The 23307-nt window shown below is 39.3% G+C and overlaps 2 protein-coding genes across 2 annotated transcripts; one reads left to right on the top strand and one right to left on the bottom strand.

Moving 5' to 3' along the window:
- The first annotated feature begins 1571 nt into the window (after window positions 1-1571).
- LOC117451333 (lipid droplet assembly factor 1-like) lies at window positions 1572-4119 on the top strand. Its single transcript, XM_034089592.2, has 5 exons — window positions 1572-1701; window positions 1841-1995; window positions 2143-2311; window positions 2413-2558; window positions 2889-4119. Exons 2-5 carry the CDS (start codon window positions 1894-1896, stop codon window positions 2946-2948), a joined length of 477 nt encoding a protein of 158 aa, XP_033945483.1. The 5' UTR covers window positions 1572-1701; window positions 1841-1893; the 3' UTR covers window positions 2949-4119.
- Window positions 4120-4215: 96 nt separating this feature from the next.
- Window positions 4216-14091, bottom strand: LOC117451367 (ER lumen protein-retaining receptor 2). Its single transcript, XM_034089636.2, has 5 exons — window positions 13810-14091; window positions 8527-8627; window positions 8267-8425; window positions 7317-7569; window positions 4216-5555 (listed from the first exon to the last, which is right to left on the bottom strand). Exons 1-5 carry the CDS (start codon window positions 13898-13900, stop codon window positions 5521-5523), a joined length of 639 nt encoding a protein of 212 aa, XP_033945527.1. The 5' UTR covers window positions 13901-14091; the 3' UTR covers window positions 4216-5520.
- Between the last annotated feature and the right edge of the window lie 9216 nt (window positions 14092-23307).

Genomic DNA, 23307 nt, shown 5'->3' on the forward strand with positions numbered 1-23307 from the left:
ATTTGGAAAAGGGCAGGCACTTTCAAGAATATATGGCAGGTCACAGTCACAGTCACAGATCAATCTGTCAATCACCTTCTATCATGGGCCACTTCTGATTGGTTAACAATGGCTGGTACATGCGGAGCACAGCACTTCTGATCGGTGTGGATGACTGACACACAAGCACACACAAAAAATCGCAGGCTTTGCGATTTGATAATCGCATCATTTCAAATCGCAATTTCGATTTAAAATCGATGAATCGTTCAGCCCTAGCCTACATACATATTTCTTACACTGTTATATTTCATCATGTATTATCTGGTCATATTCTGTGTCCTTTGGGTGTCTTGAAAGGCACTTATAAATAAAGTGTATTGAATATAATATTCATAATCTTTATTAGTGCACAATCACCTGAACTAAGAACTGTTGATTGTGTTACCTTAGAATGAGCCTTTGTGTGTACATACTGTAGATGTCAGGTCCACTCTGTTGCACCACCATGTTTGTAAAGAAGCTTTAAGGGCAGAACACTGTTTCTGGAGGTTTTTTTAAGTAACCTGAAAGCCATTGTACTTTACCAACACTCTTGTGAAACTGTCTTAATCCCAGCTGGTGCTTGCCAGTTGAATGTCATTGCATTACTCAAGCTATGGTGAGGTTGGCCTCTGGTTGAGGGGAAGGTCCTGCATTGCATTACTGCAGTGTTACACTTGGTGGCTCGTAACCGCTGTCTTGTAAAGGGACGGGTGAGCAAAGTAGTATTTACTTGGCAGCAACCTGCAACCACAATGCTAGATGGCGCACAACCCCACACACCCCTCCCTTGTGGAAAGAGCCGATAAATCCATCACAGTAACGATGCATGGATAATAATACAATTACTAATAAATGTATATTTGTATCTAGAGCCACCATAATGCTAGGATGTTTCCACATGAGAAAACAACTCTTAATAATATCAATCATTATAATACATCGTGTTTGCTCCTCAAACAGTGTGTGAGAACTTACTTGCAACTTTTAAACTTGTAAAACTTCTCCTACGCACCTCTGTCATGAAATACATCTCTGATAAGTCATTTGGCTTTGTGAGCTTTCAATGAATTCAATTATGTGTTTCAGTTTCTCAGAGTGACCACTTATGATTATAAATGGACTCAGGTCAAATAGTTTGGATGCTGTACCTCATAATAGTAATAACAATAATCTAAATAATAATATCAGTTTCAGTATTATTGAATCAATTACATATCATTTCCAAGTTTACAATAAATAAATAAATACATGCATAAATCACATTCATTTGTAAGTATTGCTCTTGTATTTATTTCTAATTTTGATATCAAGTTCAATTGTATGGTCCAATACTGATCTTGCCTACTTTAATTAGAATAAAACCAGATGTTTATGATATCTAGATCCTCACATTATATGATCTGTTGGCATATTAATTATGAAGCAGTTCTTCAGAAAAGTATTGCCCTCAGTCTAATGCTGTAACATTTTAGGTGAACAGCAGATGGCACCAGCAATACCAACACACCTTTTAGAGTCCCTCCAACAGAAATCCAGGAAGAGGAAGAAGGAGGAGGAAGAAGAAGAAGAAGGGGTGGTTTTATAAAGGTTGTGTTGCTACTGAGTTGGAGACAACTTTAAGACACAGTTTCATAAGTTGTGAGCTGACAACCGGACCAGGTTAACTACATTATTCAGGTTAGTCACTTAACTTTGTTCTCAGTTTTCAGAAATGTAAAGTATTTAAAGGTTTTATACTGTAGTTAACTAAATTCTTCTATTTTATTAAAGTCACTGTTGTTTACTCTGATCCTTGATTGTTTTTTCATTGCACCAGCTGGCTGTCAGGCGGACTCAGTTTTCCTCAAGTCCTCAGTCTGGTGAAGGGAGATGGATCAGTGCAGCATCAAAAGCAAAAGCAGAGTGGCTGAGTTTCAGCAGTTGTTTGGGAGTTGGGCCACCCTGCTGAGCCGCTTATATGATGACCCCAAGGTAAGACAACACTAAACACCTGCATCTGTCAAAAAGAACGTTCTTTATTCTTTGTGTTTGCTTTTCCGTCAGCAAATCCCAGGGGTCTGTGTTCATTTCCAGCTGAGTGAAAAGGACAGCTGCATTTTGCTTTTATCTTTTTCCCAGGTAGCACAGCTGATGAAAACAAGGATCAGGCAGTACCTGAACAGCCACCCTTTCTTTGCTCTCACGGTGATGCTGTTTGGTGCCATGTCTGCAATTCCCGTTGGAATGTTCCTCTCTTTTGCTCTTGTGACCATTATCATGTCTGCAGTTGGTTTGGTTTTCTTTGAAGGTATGTCTGATCATGTCAATAACTGTCTTATGCAAGCTAAACTGTACTAATCTGACAGTACTTTTTATTAACCAAACTCAACTTATTTCTCTCTTTGTCAGCGTTCCTGTTGTTTGTAGGAGGGACGACTCTGCTGTGTGTGCTCTCTGGCATCGCCCTCTTCTCTGTCATGGTTTCATTCATCTTTAATGCGCTTTATTTCACCATCTCCAACATCCTCAGCCGCTATAACCCAAATCTGACAAAGGTAATGTACTGATGTGTGGTGTGTGTTTTGAACAAAAGAAGAACAAACACAACATTTTATTATACCGCCATTTCATCCATAATTGGCCTTTTTCTTGGTAAGTTCGGCCTTAAAGATAAAATACAGCAGCCTACACAACCTGTTGAGCATTTCATTCAAAGCTTTATGCAACGCTTCTGTTAAATGTGGTTGTGGTGATACAATACAATCATTTCAGTTTCGTAATCCTATCTTCTAAAATTCCCATTTAAGTGTCCTGCCATTCATATTATTATCTGTGAAATTGTTCCCACGGTGTATTTATTCTCTCTTGTCCTTTATTCCTATCAGCAACATGATTTCCAGGAGAAGGAGAGTGAGGGTGAAACTTCAAAAACGAAGGAAATGTAAAAGCCTGATTATTCTTCTCTCTCAATTGTCAACTGTATGTGGAAAGGTTTAAAATTGCTTTGTGAACTGGCACCATAAATGAGCACTACTGAAGCTTGGTGGTTTGGATTGAGACCCTTGAATGTGCTGTATGTAACAGATTGTGTAAGCACAAAGACTCCCTGATGGTCACTGTAAGTCTAAAGCCTAAAGATTATTAGTACATTGTACTATGTGTCATTATCTCTATGGTTACATGTTATATAAGTATAACATATCACTGCCAAACTATGTAATAACTAATATTGCTTTATTAGTCCCAATACACACAGAATATGTATTCAGTTTTAGAAATGCTTGTGTATATACAGTAATGTATGTCTGCAGCTATCTGATGCACATGCCTGTTACTTGTTTGCTGTTACCTTTAAAAGAGCTCGATGTTGCACATTTGTGATGAAACTTTGAATAAGTGCAATTCTTGGCTTTAAAATATGATTCAAGATTCAAAGATTTATTGTCATAACACAACTACGGTGTCGTTATGTAATGTATGAAAAACTTAGATAGCCGGTTCCTCAACAGTGAACCTCTGTTGCTCTCCCTGAGGTTTCTCCCATTTTTCCCTTTAAACTGGGTTTTCTCTGGAACTTGTTCCTTGTACGATGTGAGGGTCTACGGACAGAGGGTGTAGTTTTTCTCATACTGATATTCTGAACAATCTGTGTTGTTGTATTTGCTGTAAAGTGTCTCTACTGTAGGCTAATTTTATTATATGTAAAGCACTATGGCTCGACCAAAAAATGGTTTATAAATGTGCTATATAAATAAAACTTGATTTGATTTTGAATTTACATGGAGAGATAAATAATTAACCTAATTTAATGGATTAAAAACAATGGATTATTGGCGATAGATGATCTGCTGAAAATAAAGTCTGGTGTATGGCACACAACAATTGTTTCTGAATTTATTTATGGATGTAGTTTTTCTTAATGAGAGAATATCCTGATGTACAAGGAACTTGAGATGAGTAATAATTGTGTATCCTCAGCATGTATTTGTGTTGCAAAGATCTTTATTGGAATGAACTGTGCCTACTAAACATTATGAAATGTCATATTTTAGTATTTCTCCCGCCTACACCTGCCACATTTTCAAAGATATATGATGGCGATGATGCGTTTACATTAAAAGGCACTACTACTGGCACAAAACTCAATAGTGTAAGTGTGCTTATAATCTTTGCTTGAATGATTTTAAGAAGTCAAACAGCGACACTGGAAGGTGATTCTTAGAAGATCTTTAATGGAGGTGATATCATGCACAAAAAAAATAAAAATAAAAGAAGACAGTGTTGGGAATTACTCATTTGAAATATTAAACAAGAGGCGTTTTTATAGAAATGCACCCATTGAACACAGTGATCCCCCTACTCGACAACAGACTGTTCATTTGTTCACTCTCCAGACGTACCGTTAACAATTGAAATGTCACAACCAGTCAAAGGGCTGAACGATTCTCAGTCAATTATCATTATTCAGCTATATTCCTTATTGCTTTACTCTCGACTTCATTGATTATGACCTTGAGAAAAACAACAAGTCACTGTTGGAAGGTGTTCAATAGTTTGTTTCTGGGTGCAATGCTGGCAGAAACTAAATGTGTGCTCTATCCACATCCAAAATGTGATGTAGCATTGTTTAGGTTTGGTGAAATGTATATTAAAGCTGAAGAACAATTGATGCATTTTTTGTCTATTAAACAGCAAGCTGAAGAAAGAAGATCAATAAATACACCAAAGATTTAATTCCAAAATAGCCATCATTCAAAAATACTGACATGTTCGTCCCAAAGATTGCTGGCACTAAGTTTTATATTTCATTGGTTACCTAAACTTAAGTTGAAACTTTAAATCCTGTAATGTTAACCGGATACAAAATGTTTCAGATTTAAAGACAATTGTTAAAACAGAGTTTTATGCAATTTTAGAAATCAATGTTTTTACAAAATGCAAGTTTGTGTTTGTGGCGAAACTGTTGCTGTTGGCATCTTAAATATTTCCATGAGAAGATACAGTATTATAGTATATGCAGACAAAGAAAATCCAACAGTAAAAAAAGAAAAATATGTGAGAAAGTGGACATAATCCTCATCAGGCACTCCGATACATTACCTCTTCATCTCACTCATTAATAAGACTGTACATTTGTGCATTTCATTACCAATTCAAACAAGGTACTTTTCAGAGTCGACCCTATTTGTGACATTATAAAAAAAAAAAAAAAAACAAGCGTATACACCTCACATGTAGAAAAAAAAAGAAGCCTTTTCTCCTAATTGAACAGCAATGAAAATAAGTATAAGGCAAGATGCTGAACACAGAAATCCAAACGTTGACTGTATGATTTTTGTTCAGCTCCGCTGTTTGTTGGCATTTACCCTATCAGCAATCATCAAGAAGACTAGTGTTTTCCCCCCAAATAGTTGGCTCTTTGTCTCAGGCATTTTTCGCTGTAGGTCATGAGATGACATGATGTCATCTCCACACCCCCCTGAGTCTGCTGGGAGTCTCCATCTCCTTCCTTACGTTTTATGCCGGCAGGCTCAGCTTCTTGCCTTTCAGTACTGGGGGACGAAAGAGAAAGAAACAGTCAGAAACCATCAGTGCCAGTGGTTGTTCATGCTGCCATAGCTAATCAAGTTTACATTTTTAAGAAGCTTTCAAATGGGAGTTCATCAATTTGTGTTCAGAAGTGACCACAAGTGGTTGGCCCTTTTGAAGCAGCCATTTCCACGAGGCTGACCACAAAATGATTGAACTAGAAACTAAAAAGAACCTTGTGAACTCATCCCTGTAACCGTGTCCAACCCATCTGAACAACTGGGAAAATTAGGCAATTCAGACTATGACATATTTTAAATAAAACAATGGCTTGTGTGAAACCAAATATTCACACAGATAATCAAACACAGACAGCTGTCCTCCCTAATTTACCGCCGTGTTGTAACTTTAGTTTTTTTACATCAACTCGTTTATATATAACATTTCTGGGCCATCTGAATGTACTAACTAAATACTTTTTTGGGGATCAGACGGAACATTTCCGTAGAAACTAGTGGAATACTTAAAGTTTCCCTGAGCCCAGCTAAGGAGGCCCACCCCCCACTTTGATAAAACCCAAATGTCGAGGATGTACTTCCTGTGGCAGCTAAAAAAGTGTAACTTGACAAATTCAATGATGGGGCACTTCTAGACTGCCATCAAGTCCATCCTAACCCTCTCCATCACCATCTGGTATGCTGCTGCCACAGTGAAGGGCAGACTGCAGCACATCACTGCTCTGTTAGACAGTGATTGGTTCAATCTGCTGTCCCTCAGCAACCTGAGACAGGCGGGAAGGATTGTGTCGGACCTCTCCAAGCCCAGACAAAAACCTTGAACCTTGTACATTATCTCTTCACTTTGAATATTTGAACATCTTGAAAAAGGTTCTATACAGCCCCCCTTTCTAAAAATGTTTTACTGCAATTTATCATTTAATCTGGTTTACTTTGCCTGTGTTTTTAATTCCTCTACAGAAGTTATTTTATGTAGAGTATGCACCATCACAAAGGCAAATTCCTTGTAAGTGAAAACGTACTTAAGTTAATAAACCTTATTGATATTCTGGTGTTGGCTCTCAGAAAACTACTGTTTTGAAGCTACTGTAAGGAAATAAATGGCTAAAGTAACTGAAACACTGTCCAAGTTTTCAGAATTGTATTGTTCCAAAACAAACTAGTGTGAATAGCTGCAGTTTTGGAAGCGCTTTGATAAGATTGTGAACGAAAGGTCTTGAGCTGTCTTAACTCTATGTATTTGTCTCCAAGGCGACTGTAAGAAATACTTGATAAAATCGTGAGCATAATTCATTCTGAAGGCAAACCGATGCTAATGTGAGGTCTCAGCAGTCGGAGTAAGCCAAATCAAGAGCATGTTTACAAATCAAGCGTCTCTTTAGCACAAAATCCCCTTTATGTATTAGTAGGAATGTGTTTCCTTGGTAAGCTACCGAGGGTGAACAGCAATACAAAGAGGGAATTTTGTGGTAAAAGGACCATTTCATTTAGAAAATGCAGACTGCTGAAGCCTCATATTAGCTTCCAATGCATTTTATTATGAGGCTTTTCAGGGAACGAGGACTGTGGATCTCTCACATCTCAGTCACACTAGGAAGAGATTGCGTCAGTGCCAGAGGAATGTGGAGTAATAATTATCCAACAACACATGATTATCTAAACTCTTTTAACAAACATATAGACATATTTTTATTCCTGATAACCACGCTCTTATTTCCTTAGTTAATCCATCTAATGCCATAATCGGAAACCAGCAAGAAAACCCACCTTTGGTGACATAAAGGTAGAAGAAGTCACAGTAGAGGACAGTCTGGACCAATCCGGCCACAATGGCGATCAAGTCAAAGAAGCCTTCGAAGTAGAAACGCCAGACCCAGTTGAAGAGATAGAGAGCCCGATACATGCCGAGGCAGAACAGGTAGTGGGTGGTGATGGTCTCCGCCTCGCCAGTCTTGCTGATCATGAAGAGCTGAGGCAGGATAGCCACCGACTCCAGGTAGATGGAGAATGTCCACAAGATCTGATGACAGAAACATTTACATGGTCAGGAATTAGGGATGCCACCATTGTGAAGTTCAACATTGATACCAAAATAAATGCTTACAGATTTTTTCCAATAGTCTATGCATTTTCTTTATTGTTATTTATTCCGATTTTGTGCTAGGGAAACAATGCAATATTTAAAATAACAACTTATCTGTTTCAAAAGTCTCCTGAACTTTGGAAAGAACATCCAAAACATTCATCTGGTTGTAACTTATATATATCAATATTCTAATTACTTGTATATAGACTATTGTGCACAATTTCTATTATATTCTATATTATTTTTATTTACTTGCACTATTATTCGTTTTATTGGGTTGCACTGTGGGAGGAGCCTGTGACCTAAGAATTCCATTGTCTTAACTACACTGTAGCTATGTACGTATGACAATAAAAGCCTTGAATCCTTTATTACACTTGCTTTGATTGAACACAAGTCCAACATTTATTAAAACCTCCTTTCAGAACTTTAACAAAGCCTTTTAGCCTGCTAGAGAATGACCTACTCAATGAAAAGTTAAAATCAGTGAATCCCAAGAGGAATACCATTTTTTTATATGAAAATCATACTACAGTAAGTTCAGACTTTTACAGTCATTTACAGCAGGATATCAGTTCCTTTTCAAGTCATCCCATCACGCAAAGACTACAGTAGAGGAGGTTAAACCCACCTCCAGAGGAGAGAAGGTGTGGTTGATGAGAACAGCGAGACCCCCGACGGGAACAACCAGGAACTCCACTCTGAAACTGTCATGGTTGCCATCGTAGGTGGCCCTGAACTTCGCATAGATCAGGTAGACTGTCGCATACGCACATCCGATGTAGATCACCTGGTGAACAATGAAGAACAGTTGGTCAGTGAAAGTACCGGGGAGAAATGTGTGACATGTTTGAAGAGCTGCTGGCCAGAGCTGAAAAGTGACTGCCTTACCTTCATGCTGGTGTTATAGAGGGAGACGAAGGAGGTGAGCAGATCCAGGTAGCGCGCGGTGAACACGATAGCAAACAGGATTTGGCTTTTTCCAGAGATACCTTCAAAATAAATATGAATCAGATTAAACCTTTATGTTTAGCATAGCCATCAGCAAGAGCTTGACAAGTAGTTTGGATTAAACATGATTCATAAAATGCTTTTCTTAGTTGAACGGTGACATCTAGTGGAAATATAATGTTGCAACCCAAGTCCTTCCTTACACGTTTGTATAGGCATATTTAAAGCAAGTGCTTGTATGTATAGAGTTACTTATTTACAGTCAATCTTAATGACTAAATAATGCTATCTTTTGGAAAATGCAGAAACAAATGAAATCTCAGGTTGGCAGGTATGAGAGCAACTCAAGGCAAGGCAAGTTTATTTATATAGCACTTTTCAACACAAGGCAATTCAAAGTGCTTTACAAAAAATGAAAGACATTAAGAAAATGGCATTTAAAATCAGTCATTAAAAAGAAAAGCTAATAAAATAAACATTAAAAGAAAAAATACATGGATAAAAGTTACAGTGCAGTCTAAGATATGAATAGTTCAATTAAAAGCAGCGACAAAAAGAAAAGTCTTCAGCCTGGATTTAAAAGTAGTCAGAGTTGCAGCAGACCTGCAGGTCTCTGGGAGTTTGTTCCAGATATTTGTAGCATAATAACTGAACGCTGCTTTACCATGTTTAGTTCTGACTCTGGGGACAGAAAGCTGACCAGTCCCTGAAGACCTGAGAGATCTGGATGGTTCCTAATTTAGCAGTAGGTCAGAAATGTATTTTGGGCCTAAACCATTCAGTGCTTTATAAACCAGCAGCAGTATTTTTGAAATCTATTCTTTGACACACAGGAAGCCAGTGTAAAGACTTCAGAACAGGAGTGATGTGATCCACTGTCTTAGTGTTAGTGAGGACTCGAGCAGCGGCGTTCTGAATCAGCTGCAGCTTTCTAATAGATTTTTTAGTGAGACCTGTGAAGACACCATTGCAGTAGTCGAGTCTACTGAAGATAAAAGCATGGACAAGTTTTTCCAAATCCTGCTGTGACATTAGTCTTTTAATCCTAGATATATTCTTTAGGTCAGGGGGAGATTCCCAGTCGATCGCGAGATGTGTCTAAAAATAGAACAACAATATTCTGTTTTATCGTTAATGTCGAGTAACATAATCTTCCTGTGCCAGAATAATGCACTTGAACTCATCAAAGCTTTGTGATTGGCCGGCGTGACCCCATGTGTCGGGGTATGGCTTTATGGCAGAAGCAAAAAAAGCCCAACATATATAATTTTCACTCCGAGTGGGAGGATGATTATTTTTGTATCTATTCCAATTCAAAGTCCATCGGTCTCATCTGCAATGCGAGCGTGACTTTATCGAAGAAGGGTAATTTAGGAGCGGCATTTCAAAACAGTGCACAAACGCTACGAGACGGAATTCCCTGGGGCCTGAAAGGACAGCTAAATGCACAGCAGTCCATTTTCACCAGGCCCAACAACAAGAGCAAGGTTGCTACCATAGCATCTTATCGTGTCAGTCACGTTCTTGAGAAACACATGAAGTCTTTCAAAGATGGCAAAGTTGTGAAAGAAGCATTCCTGGAGGCTGCCAACGCGCTTTTTGGGGACAGTAAAAATAACAGCAGCATTTCAACAGGTTTTTGATATAATAAAAACTCAAGTTAGATACCGTTATTAATCAGCTGTAAGTTTTTGTTTGTTTGAACTTATTCATTATAATTATTGTACAAAATGGTATAAGAATGCAAACTTAAATTGATTATAGTCCATTATCAATTCAGGTTAAGAAACTAGTGTTGCTTGCATCCTATTTTAAAGGCATTTCTTTTTATACTCTACTAAAATGCAACAAAAAAAGGGTTTGATTCTATTAATTTTGTCTTTTTTATTGCACTTTGGCAGCAGATTCCTGTGTAGCTTCAGATCTGAGTTGTCTTATTAGTAAGCCTAATTTATACTTTTGTAGCAACACTATTTGTATATAATGGCAAAGAAAGGGTTCAGAGTCTTTTCTTTTTTCCCTGCGTCATATGTGGCAGCACTGTTCAATGTTTCTTGAAAACATTACCCACTGTAGTATGTGACGTGTAAATAAACTCCAACTCTGTATCAACAACACTGTTGTGTAACTTCAGTTAAATACTTGTATGTGTGTAGATTAGAAAGAAGTAAGATAAAGGATCTGCAGTATTTTATGAAGTATTAATCGTGCAAATGTCAGTTTTATACAAGTAGAAGTGTGTATTTACCTGGTAGTAGGCTGTCAGTAATGGCTACGCCTCTCTATTTGGACTGGTAGATCTCGGCAGACTGGCAACTTTAAAAGTAGCTCTCGGTTAAAAGTTGGGCAACCCTGCTTTAGGTGATAGTAGGCTGATTTAGTAACTGTTTTAATGTGACTGTTGAAACTCAGGTCAGAGTCCATGACTACACCTAGATTTCTGGCTTTATCTGTTGTTTTGAACATTGCAGACTGAAGCTCAGCGCTAACTTTTATACGTTCTGCCTTGGCTCCAAAAACCATTACCTCAGTTTTATCTTTGTTTAATTGGAGAAAGTTCTGACACATCCAGTCATTGATTTGTTCAATGCACTTACTCAGTGTTTGAATTGGAGCATAGTCTCCTGGTGAAATTGTTACGTAAATTTGTGTGTCATCCGCATAGCTATGGTAACTTATTTTGTTGTTCTTCATTATCTGAGCCAGTGGTAGCATGTAGACGTTAAAGAGAAGAGGCCCCAAGATGGAGCCTTGAGGTTACCCCACATGTAACTCATGTACATGGATTTGGGTTCTTTAACTTACACAGCAGGGTACATTAGCCGGCCCTTCACAGTGTACTATGAGAAAATTAGGGCTGTCAAGTTAACGCGTTAATAACGCAAAAAAAAATTAACGCCACTAATTATTTTAACGCGATTAACGCATGTGTATTTTTTTTCCTCAGCCGCCCCGTAGTTTCAGAGTGCATCGAGTTTAAAATGCTGTCAGCAGCATCAGCTTGTAGATCTACAAGCTGATGCTGCTGACAGCCCCGCTCCTGCCGCCCGCTTGTGGCAGACCACACTTCCACGCTCACCGACAGGCACCGACTGGCCATCGGGAGGACCGGGAGGGTGTGTGTATGTGTGGCCCGATCGAGAGAGAGACCTTACGTGCATTACCGTACCGCAGTGTGAACGCGGCTATTGTTGTTGTTAGCATCTGGTGCTAGCTAGCTGCGCTAACGGATATAAGGAGCTGTTTAAATGAAAACAGAGGAGCGCCCTATCCACACAACTGCGCCGAGCACTTGACTTTATGCAGGCAGCCAGACAGCGGGACATTGTACGAGAAGTCAGCACACTCATGATTGCAGCAACATGAGTGCAGCGTCCAGGCAGCTCCCGTTCGAGCATATGCCTTGAGTTGCACATAGCTCCAACGATCACACACGCACGCACGCACATGCACACACACCATTTGTATTGAATGAGAGAGGTTCCAGGTTGTTGTGTTTAATATTCATGAGAATATTTGTCATTGTTCAAATGATAATAAACATTAGCATAAAGCATATTTGTCCACTCATATGTTGATAAGAGTATTAAAAACTTGAAAAATATTCCTCTAAGGTACATTTAGAACAGATAAAAAATGTGCGATTAATTTGCGATTAATCGCGATTAACTATAGACAATCATGCGATTAATCGCGATTAAATATTTTAATAGACTGACAGCCCTAGAGAAAATACTAAAAAAGTGTGTACATTTGGCTCTTTGTATGCATCTCTGACACTCTGAGCTGATCACAGCCAAACAATAACTCTTAAAACAATCGTGTAGTATCAAGGACCATTACAGAGTTGAAAATCCCTTACAAATCTTTCTCTGACTTTAACATGGTTAAACATTATAATATTTTATGTTGCAAATAAGCTTCAAGTGCTGTAAGATGCATACAGATCCACACAGGGTGGTAAGTTGGTTTGCACTGTTTGTCACCTTAAACAAAAAGGACCTTGGTTCAAACCTGGTGGCTTTACTATGAAGAGTTGTTCTATTATTTGCATCCGAATGAGTTTCCTCAAAGTGTTTTCTCAATATTTGCTTACACACACCACATCATGTGTGAACAATATCAGCTTTATCCTTGCTTAGGATCTATGTATCCTTTCTTCTTCTTTCTGTGTGAGTGGCATACAGCATGCAGCCAAATGGGCTCTTTAGTTGTTCCATTATTATATGATATTATTAAATCATTATTTATGATGCAGGGAATTATAATGCATTTAATATCTGTAGCTTGCAACAACATAGATAGTCTACATTTTTGTAAAAATAAAATCACAAATAAACTTCTATATAGATTTAAAAAAAAGATGAAAAGCACTGACTGAACAGCAATGTGTGCAGCTACAGTTCTTGAGTAAATGTACTACTACCCCCACCTGGTAATATTAAGTAAAATCGTATTTAAAGATACAACTGTGATATCTTACCCTGCCTAGACTATACATAAACACTACAAACTCTGAGTTGTGACCATGATTGTGACCACCTGACATGACCACCTGACATAACCTCCAGTAACTTAGAACCTTTAGTCAACCCAGCAGCTTTGCAGGAGGCCAGTCACAACACGTCTCCTCATAATTAAAAAGGTACGATCCACCGCTGTGGACTGCACACCAGAAATCTTTTTTTATAAATCAATATATACAGTTAAGAGACCCAGAGAAAAGTGTAAATGACAGAGTAACACAAACTAAACTGACACGTTAGTCACTTGCGTAGCGCCTTTATAACGCCACGTCAGATGCCAGACTAGAAGAATCGAGCACCAAACTTCAAATTAACCGAGCAGGAGTAATGGATGTGTGGTGTTTAGACAACATAAGTAGAGAAAGCTAAACAGACTAGTGAAATTGAAGAAATATCCCCCAAAAAACAAGCTAAACGCTGTATTACTTTGATCCTTCATTTACTAAACAGCAGACATTTTAGTGACTACCTAAGCCCAGTTAAATTTAGCCCATTGCTTGCTAACGATGTTAGCCGTAGACTCAAATGAATGGGTTGTAAACGTAAGCATATATAGCTAACGTTAGCTAGCTTGGAGTTTACAGGGCAAGAAGAGAGAAAGCTACTTGTTTCAGTCATTCAAAGAAAGGCAAGGGAAATCAGGGGAAAACATTGAAGCATATGTTATACAATATATATATATATATATATATCTTACCTGCACACGACCTGCTTTTCCATATTTTGAGTAGCAGGATGATGATAGCAGCCAGATGAGAGAGGTCCCCTGTCAGTCTGAAGATGTTCATGGTTGCAGAATGAATTAACAGACTCCAGCAAATACAGATGTCCCCTTGTATCCTTTGTAGTAGGTTTTTTAACCTAGTGCGGTCGTGTGTGAAAGCTTCCCCTCCAGAATGTGGCAGCAAACCGGGCTGAAGGATTCAGAAGATTGAAAATATGGCGAGTGTGCAGGTCGACGTGGAAGGGGGCGTGAACAAACCCAACAAAGAGATTTGGATTGGACTAAAATATGACTGACAGCCCGAGAAGACCCGCCTACAGATAGCTGGACGCAAAGTGGGTGCAAACTTCAGCCCTGTGTGGACGAGGAGCGGTTAGAGTTGTGGTTATCACTACAGAAAGTGCACTATTTGAACCATTGTATCTGTTTTATGGTGTTGCACTGTTGGAGGAGCCTGTGACCTAAGATTTTCATTGATATATCTACACTGTAGCTACACTGAACAAAAAATATAAACGCAACACTTTTGTTTTTGCTCCCATTTTTCATGAGATGAACTCAAAGATCTAAAACATTTTCTATATACACAAAATAACCATTTCTCTCAAATATTGTTCACAAATCTGAAAAAATCTGTGATAGTGAGCACTTCTCCTTTGCCGAGATAATCCATCCCACCTCACAGGTGTGGCATATCAAGATGCTGATTAGACAGCATGATTATTGCACAGGTGTGCCTTAGGCTGGCCACAATAAAAGGCCACTCTGAAACGTGCAGTTTTGCTTTATTGGGGGGTCTGGAGGGGTCCGAAAACCAGTCAGTATCTGGTGGTAGGGGTAGGGGTAGGGTTAGGGTAATGTTGTGAATGGAGTGGCCCATGGTGTTGGTGGGGTTATGGTATGGGCAGGCGTATGTTATGGACGACGAACACAGGTGCATTTTATTGATGGCATTGTGAATGCACAGAGATACCGTGACGAGATCCTGAGGCCCATTGTTGTGCCATTCATCCACGACCATCACCTCATGTTGCAGCATGATAATGCACGGCCCCATGTTGCAAGGATCTGTACACAATTCCTGGAGGCTGAAAACATCCCAGTTCTTGCATGGCCAGCATACTCACCGGACATGTCACCCATTGAGCATGTTTGGGATGCTCTGGATCGGCGTATACGACAGCGTGTTCCAGTTCCTGCCAATATCCAGCAACTTCGCACAGCCATTGAAGAGGAGTGGACCAACATTCCACAGGCCACAATCAACAACCTGATCAACTCTATGCGAAGGAGATGTGTTGCACTGCGTGAGGCAAATGGTGGTCACACCAGATACTGACTGGTTTTCGGACCCCCCCAATAAAGCAAAACTGCACGTTTCAGAGTGGCCTTTTATTGTGGCCAGCCTAAGGCACACCTGTGCAATAATCATGCTGTCTAATCAGCATCTTGATATGCCACACCTGTGAGGTGGGATGGATTATCTCGGCAAAGGAGAAGTGCTCACTATCACAGATTTTTTTAGATTTGTGAACAATATTTGAGAGAAATGGTTATTTTGTCTATATAGAAAATGTTTTAGATCTTTGAGTTCATCTCATGAAAAATGGGAGCAAAAACAAAAGTGTTGCGTTTATGTACACATGACAATAAAAGACTTGAATCTTGAATCTTGGCCTAGTTTAATGCAGTGTTGGAAAGGAACTAAGTTAAAGTACTCAAGTACTGTAATTGAGTACATTATGAGGTACAAAACTACTTGAGTATTGTCATTTTATGCTACTTCATACTTCTACTCCATTACCATTTTGAAGCATATATTGTAGGCTACTTTTTATTTATTTGACAAGATGAGTTTGTTATTTTCGAAGGTTCATTTAATTAATAACTACAATTAAATAGACTAATGAAATGTAATGTACTATTATGGATGACGATACCTGACATTATAAAAAGTAATTAAATGTATTTCGTTCTTTACAATTTGCTAAAATAAAATAAACACATTTATGCATCACTAATTATGATCCAGTGATATAATATATATCAGGGGAAGCCAACACGGTGCCCGCTGGTGCCTGGTCAAAGTGCTGTAAAAAAAATATGTACACTATAATTATACTTTACTTGAGTATTTTCCCATTTTGCTGCATTTTGTTGTTCTTTTTACTCCAAAACATTCATATTATAAATACAAAATATAAATTAACTAATACATTATTATATTTTATTATAGGTTTAGCTAGCCAGTTTATAAAATATTTTTTTTTCCAAGCACATCATTGACTTTATGAACACCATCAGTAATTATTATACAATATTTTTAAAATATATGGTGCTTATTTGTGCCATTCTGCATGAGGATTACTGCTACTGTTGGTACCCAAACTATTATTTTATGCATATACTTTTGTACTTTTACTTTTGAATTCAGGACTTTTACTTATAGCTGACACTTTTAAGCTGTAGTATTTTTGTATTTTGCTGCTGTTTGCATTTGTCATGATGCAAAATCCTGATAAAGTATATCAATGTTTTGTCATATTATTTCCTAATGCTCTGATTGTTCCCTGTTTGGTTACTCTGCATGGATTGTTGCTGCTGCTGTATATACCCTACACACATCAGAGCTGCTCCCCAGGCCCGTCTACACTACAGCGTCGACAGCGTCAACAGCGTCGAAAGCTCCAATCTGCCCATTCACTTTCAATGGGGTGACATCACGTAGCCGCGCTTTTTCGCCGAACTGAATTGTGGGTAGCAGAGCGGTCCGTCTCAGGCGTCTCAGGCGACAGAAGTTGAACAATGTTCAACTTCTGTCGCCTGAGACGCCGGAGTAGCCAGCGCCAGCCAATCAAATCCCGTTTCCCAAAATCTGACAGCTGAAGCCGTAGCCAATCAAACCGCGTCTAAGCTGGGAGAGATATCCCGCCGTTCATTTCTATATTTCAAAAAAAGTCGGAGGAGAAACTAACTATCGCCGTAGCAAATCACCCGGTTTTGTATGACCAGACCCTCTTCACCTACCGGGATACAAACCGGAGGAACCAGGCATGGAGGGAGGTGGCAGAGACAGTGGGTGAAACTGGTAGGTTTTCGCCTGTTTGGGGAGTTTATATATATATAGCTCCCATACAATCCCCGGGGTTTTTTGCTTTGTATGTCGGGGGCGGGAGATTCATGTGATTGGTTGTTGGCCGTGTTGCTTGAATAAAATCCCCAAGCTCCAGACACGCCCAGCTCCAAGCTATTTTTTAAGCTGTAGTGTGGACGCAAGTCTCCTATAGGCTCCTGAGGCCCCCTTAAAATCCCAAGTGCACTGTTTTTTTTATTTTGTAATCAACAAAACAACTGCACAATAAGGTTCTTAAAACCCTTATGTTGTGTTCGGGTCTCCCGTGACACGTTTCAAGTTTTTTTTAAGTGTATCATTTGGTGTTCGGTTCTGGGGAGACCCAGCAGCATTGTTGTGAGTGACTCAGGTTCAAATTTGGCCCAATCAAGATTCATCTTTTACTTTCGACACCCCAGCCCCACCCATCCACTGTAACAATATTTGTTTCGCAACATGCACCAGGGGGGTATACTACGAAGCAGGATTTTCGCTTAGCCGACTAAATTCAGGGGAAACTCCGGCTTTCCGGTCCTACGAAGCTGGTTCTCTTTTTAGCAGGCTAGATCTCCATGGTAATTTATGCTTGGCGGCTAACCTGGTCGGGACCAGGTTAGGTTGCAGGCTAAGAGCTCAACTCAGTGAAAGCACCGCCTGCTGACCAATCAGAGCTCAGTGTGCGGAGTTTAAAGCGATCAAGTCATATTACAGGAGAAAGGAAATACAGAAAAGCTGCCGTCGCAGGAAAGACGGCCGGCAAAAATCACCGACTGTGTGAACGTGAACATCAATAGAATATCACCTCCCATCTTCAGAGCAATCTGACTATTATAACATTAGCGTTAAGAAAGCTTACTTAAATATCGGCCACAACATAAGTAACCGGATCAGAGTACATGAAGTACAGTCCGCTGCATATCACTTCATAATGTATCATATATCTCCTTATCTGAATCACTGAGCCGTATCTGGCCGTGCAACACTCACAGTGTCACATACTGTATGCAGAAGTATTATTTTAAGCAACACATTAAGTTGACGAAACACTCGAGACAAATGTAATTAAAGTCAGATCGTGTTTTAGACGGGGCAGTGATATCATAAACCTGTTAATGTATGCATTCAAACACTTTTTCTTTTGCCAGCTGTATTCACCTTGCAGGTGCAGCTCTGTGGCTTTGATCCTGGATCAAGTGTTTAAGTCATGGATCTTTAAAGTTTAACTTCTTCATTTTTGACTAGTATTAAAGTTCACTTTTCATTCAGGAAGTATGACGCTGCGCTGTCAGTACGCTTCTCCATGTTTGTGATTGGTCGAATGCTCCAGATACCACCCCTTTCATGTGAACGCGCACCTAACTACATAGGAAACGGCTGGCTTGAGCGATCCACTTGATAACCAGCGTCATAGTACAGTTTAGCGAGAGCGCGTATGTTTTGGATTAAGCCAACCGGCTAACTCAAACATATCCAGGTTAGGTTGAACCAGCTTCGTAGTATAGAGAGGCGAAGTCACGCCCATCTACTTCCGGCCCATGGGACCCCGGAAGCGAAAAATGTACAGGTGGAGGGAGAAAACGTATCTTTTGATCCCGTTTGAATTGTGCCACGAACTACACATATGATGTTTGTCAATCTTAAACAATAAGTTCCATGTCAAAAAAGTCACATTTTGTCGTAAAACTGTTGAAATATAAGACTATGAAAAATACGCGACTACAAAGACTACAAATCCCATTCTGGCTCGCGTAAGTGATGTCACAGGGGATAATTCTCCAAGTGGTTGCGACTCGTAATTAAAGCGAAGAAGAAGAAGAAGAAGAAGAAGAAGAAGAAGAAGAAGAAGAAGAAGAAGAAGAAGAAGAAGAAGAAGAAGAAGAAGAAGAAGAAGAAGAAGAAGAAGAAGAAGAAGAAGAAGAAGAAGAAGAAGAAGAAGAAGATCTCATAACTGATTTATTCCCTCCAATAAATAAGAGATTTCTAAAAATAAATTCATTTTTACAAGATGCCTGTGTGCTTTGTACCAGGTTGTAATCACATAAGTGATCAAAACCACTTGCTCATTCTATTGATTGCCGTCTGATGAAAGGACCAGGAGTCGCTGGATCGGACATATCAGGTAATATACATGTTGTGCATGGAACATATAGTCAAGTTAGCTACCTAGCTAGTAGCGACGAGTAGCGAGCACGTTAGTTAGCATTACATTACTTAGCCTTGTCATTTTTAGTAGCCTTACCATGAAGTTATTATTTTATTACATGAAGTAAGAGTAAGAGTAGTCATGATGGTAAGTATTTCGTGAAACATTTGAAGAGTAGCCTACTGCGCCATCCACCGGGTGCTAAGGAAGCAGTCAGGGAGAGTCGAAGGCAGGCAGGGAGCTTTGCATGACAGATTCTTCTGGACGTGTTTCATTGTGATGACAGTAAGGGTGAGTCAATCTGTTTGTTGGAAAGACAGTAGTTGAGTGATTACTGAGAGAAAATTATTAGAAGGGATAATTATTCAAAGTGTTGTTACTTTAAAGTGTTGTTACTGACCTTTTTCTCTTTTATTTCCTTTCCCTCACCTGTAACTGCTGAGACCCTGAGGAACATGCACACTGACCTGCCCTGGCAACCTGATTTCCACTGTACGTAATAGTATTTGGTTATGGTATATTATTTATATACATCAAAGGCACAATGCACCCCCCAGAGACACACATGTATTGAGTGTGATATTGTGCATAGGTCATATGAAATCATCTTTACACACTAGAAAACTGTAGGAGCGGCAACTTGTTTTGAAATTGAATTTTTAATATTCGAAAATGAAGTTGATATGTTTTCTTTATTCTTCTCTCTTCCCAGCTCCATCCATCACCGTGCTCTGTTCCTGCAGGTCCTGCTTGCTAATCATTATGCTCATATGTTTTTACACAGTTACAAATAAAGTCAATGTATTGTATGACATGAAGTTGTGCTTCATTCGGAGTCAATAATACATTCATTCTGCCTTCATCCATTCTGCCTTCAACTGCACAATGACTGTGGACTGCACCGACATCCATGTAGCTGCCCCCCAGTAAGATGAACTAAGCAAAGAGGGTCACTATCATGCCCAAGGCCATCCAGCTGGCCCGCTGCATCCGCGGAGAGAGGGCTTAAACTGACCTGAGACCAGCACACCCAAACACAACAGCTCTTTTAAGAGCCACCTACAGTTTCAAAGAGTTGCAATCCTACGTTATTATAATTATTAAACTGGTTCATGTATCACTTAGTTTACTGAACCGTGATGAATGAAAGAAATTAGTGAGGTAGTGGTTTACTGAAGTTACAAAGACATTAATATATGAGTAACAGGTCAGTGTAAACACAAGCTTCTGTCAATTATGGATCATTCAAACTATATACAAATAATATGTAATAAAGTTCTAAAATAAGTATTCGGTATATTCCTTGATAGCTTTTGGAGAAGGTTGTTTTTAAGTTTACTAAAAATCTATCGTTTCAACGGTTTCACTTTATAAAAAGGAACAGGTGAGTAGAGCATCATTGAGTTTCTTATTCTGTCAGTAAATTATCCAAATGAATGTTTTTCATTATTTTATTCAACCCTAAACAAATTGATTGTACCTTTTTAATAATGACCTTACATGGTCGGCAAAGTTAAATTAACTTCAGAAAATCAAATCTGTTCTGAGAAAAAGCTAATACATGTTTAAAGATAGGAACTTGCCATCCCACTGAAAAACAGTCCGTCGAGATTTAAAGGCGTAGTTGTAGTTCAGTCCAACGTTTAATTTGGATTCATTTCGCCAACAGTCAACTATTTTCATAAAGAATATATATATTTTTCAAAGTCAACTTTATTTTCAATCTTACTCAGTTTGTGTTTATAGACAGAGATTAAAAAGATGTTTCCAACAATCCCAAATACGAAAAATTAAATTATACAATTTACAGATATGTAATGTATACAAATATATATATCCTATATACACCATCATGTATAATGATGGTGTATGATGTAGAAGGAAGTGTGGTAGATAACAAGTAAATATAGAGTTACATACAGATCCATGTTACAGCAAAAGATGGAATAACTAAGAAGCACGCAGTATAATAATAATTACATGCAACAATGAAATAACTGCACAGCGTCTCCACCACAATCCCAATCTGCTGTGTCCTGTTTTCCTCCCCTCTGCATAACACCCATCACACATACGGAACACAACGCAGAGTCTGAGGGTGTTAAGAGTATGTTTATTTAAATGTCCTCCTCTCTACTGGCCAACACAGGGAGCATATGCTGGGTGTAGAATTGTTCCAGGAGGAGGAGATTTCCATGCCATGCAGGGTCTTTGGGGATGAGGATGATGATCGCCTCCTTCGTGGTCCACACAACAAAGTAGCAGAGACTCCGGTCTGTGATGTGCAGCTGCCCTTGGACCTGGTGCCAGTATGGGTGATATATGACCCACCCTCCTCACGGAGACAGAAGGATGGTAACTGGACTGCCTCCGCGATGGTCATGTTCATGTCACCAAAATCCTTGAATCTACACACAGCAAATAAACTCAAATGACACAACGAGATGTAAAAGGAGATCACACATACAGTATAGAATATACTGTATAGTCGATATAAAACTGGCCGCTTCAATCTGAAGAGCAACTAAAACAAAACACGGGAGTGTACCTTGTTCTTGTGAACACTAATGTAATCCACAGCATACACAGAGAGCACGAAGTTCTTAAGGAGAAAACTAGTTCCTGAAACAAAACACGTTAGTGTACCTTGTTAGCTAATGTTAGCTAGCTGACATTAACGTTACACATTGCACTCATATTACTCACCAACATCTTGTAAAGCCGGTCCCGCTGCTCTTACAGAACCGACTAACTCCCCTTTCGTGTATGTACAGCTCTCAACATGCCCAGACTTGTAGTGATTTTCACCTCATTTTATACTTTTCGCCTCATTCTGAAAGAAACAGGTGAAATTTGCTAACGTGACGGCCGTCTTTGTGATGGTGACGCGTATTGTGCGAGACCAAGAGACCTGTAATTCACTCAGCGGTTTCACACAAAAAAATGTGTAACTTCACATTTTTACGACACATTTTAATTTTTTTGACTTGCAAAATATTCTTTTAAATTGTCAAACATCATATGTGTCATTCGTGGCACAATTCAAACGGGATCAAAAGATAACCTTTCTCTCTCCATTGACTTCAATGTATAATTTTACGCTTCCGGGGTCCCATGGAGGCTCCCGGAAAGGGAGGGACTTCGCCTCTCTATAGGCCCCTGGTCTCCCATCCCTCTGCCCCCTCCCCCCACGGAAACTCCACCTTTCTCAAAGAATATGTACACTAACACTTGGACCTGAACACACACGTGCAAATACGCACACAAGCACGCACGCACACACACGCACGCACACACACACACACACACACACACACACACACACACACACACACTTCATCTTGTGGGGGTGTGGCTTGAACAACACTAGGCTTGTTTGAGACACATTGCGGCTCGCCTCGAAAGTAGACGAGAGTAGCCGATCGCAGCCGGGGGAGGTGTCAAAAAGCTCGCCTGAAGTCGGACAGCTCCGAGTCGGCTTCTTCTTCTTCATCTTCTTCTTTGCATTCTTCTTCTTCTTCTCTCGGTTTTTTGGCGGATTGCAAACAACTTTAAGGTGCATCCCGCCACCTCCGGAGTCGGCTTGACTCGGTTTGCATTTATAAAGAATGCACACATGTGTTTAATCGTTAATGTCAGATATGTACTAAGTAAATACATTTGTTCCTGCTCAAGATTAGATTAAACTTTATTGTTATTGCACAGATTGCAGGTACTGAGACAACGAAATGCAGTTTAGCTTTTAACCATGTGCAACAAGCAGTAAAGTGAAAAGTAATGTACACCATTTACAGAATAAAATATAGAATGAATTGAATGATGAATAAACAGTGAGGGGTATGCATACACTAGATATCAGCCTGTGAGCAGTATGAACAGTGTGTATGAATATGCTAAGATATATAAAGTATGAAAACGGTAAGCAGTATAGTATAAAATATATAGATATTAATTTCATGATGATAAACATTGTGGAACAATGATGAAAAATGGGAATGGATGTGGCGACGTAAAACTGACACAAAACAACAACAAACTTTTGCCAGCCAATTGGAGAGTTTCATCAGCAGCACGTGGTAAAAACCACCAATGAGCGCTCAGCTCGAGATACCAGCGAGCCGTTTCCCATCAAGCATTTCGCTTCCGCAGCTCGTGGAGAGCTAGGCTGAAGTCGAATAGTCCATTTAGCTTAGGAACCTTCCTAAAGGAGTGAAAT

Source organism: Pseudochaenichthys georgianus, chromosome 8 (genome assembly GCF_902827115.2).
Source record: "Pseudochaenichthys georgianus chromosome 8, fPseGeo1.2, whole genome shotgun sequence".
Taxonomy (NCBI): domain Eukaryota; kingdom Metazoa; phylum Chordata; class Actinopteri; order Perciformes; family Channichthyidae; genus Pseudochaenichthys; species Pseudochaenichthys georgianus.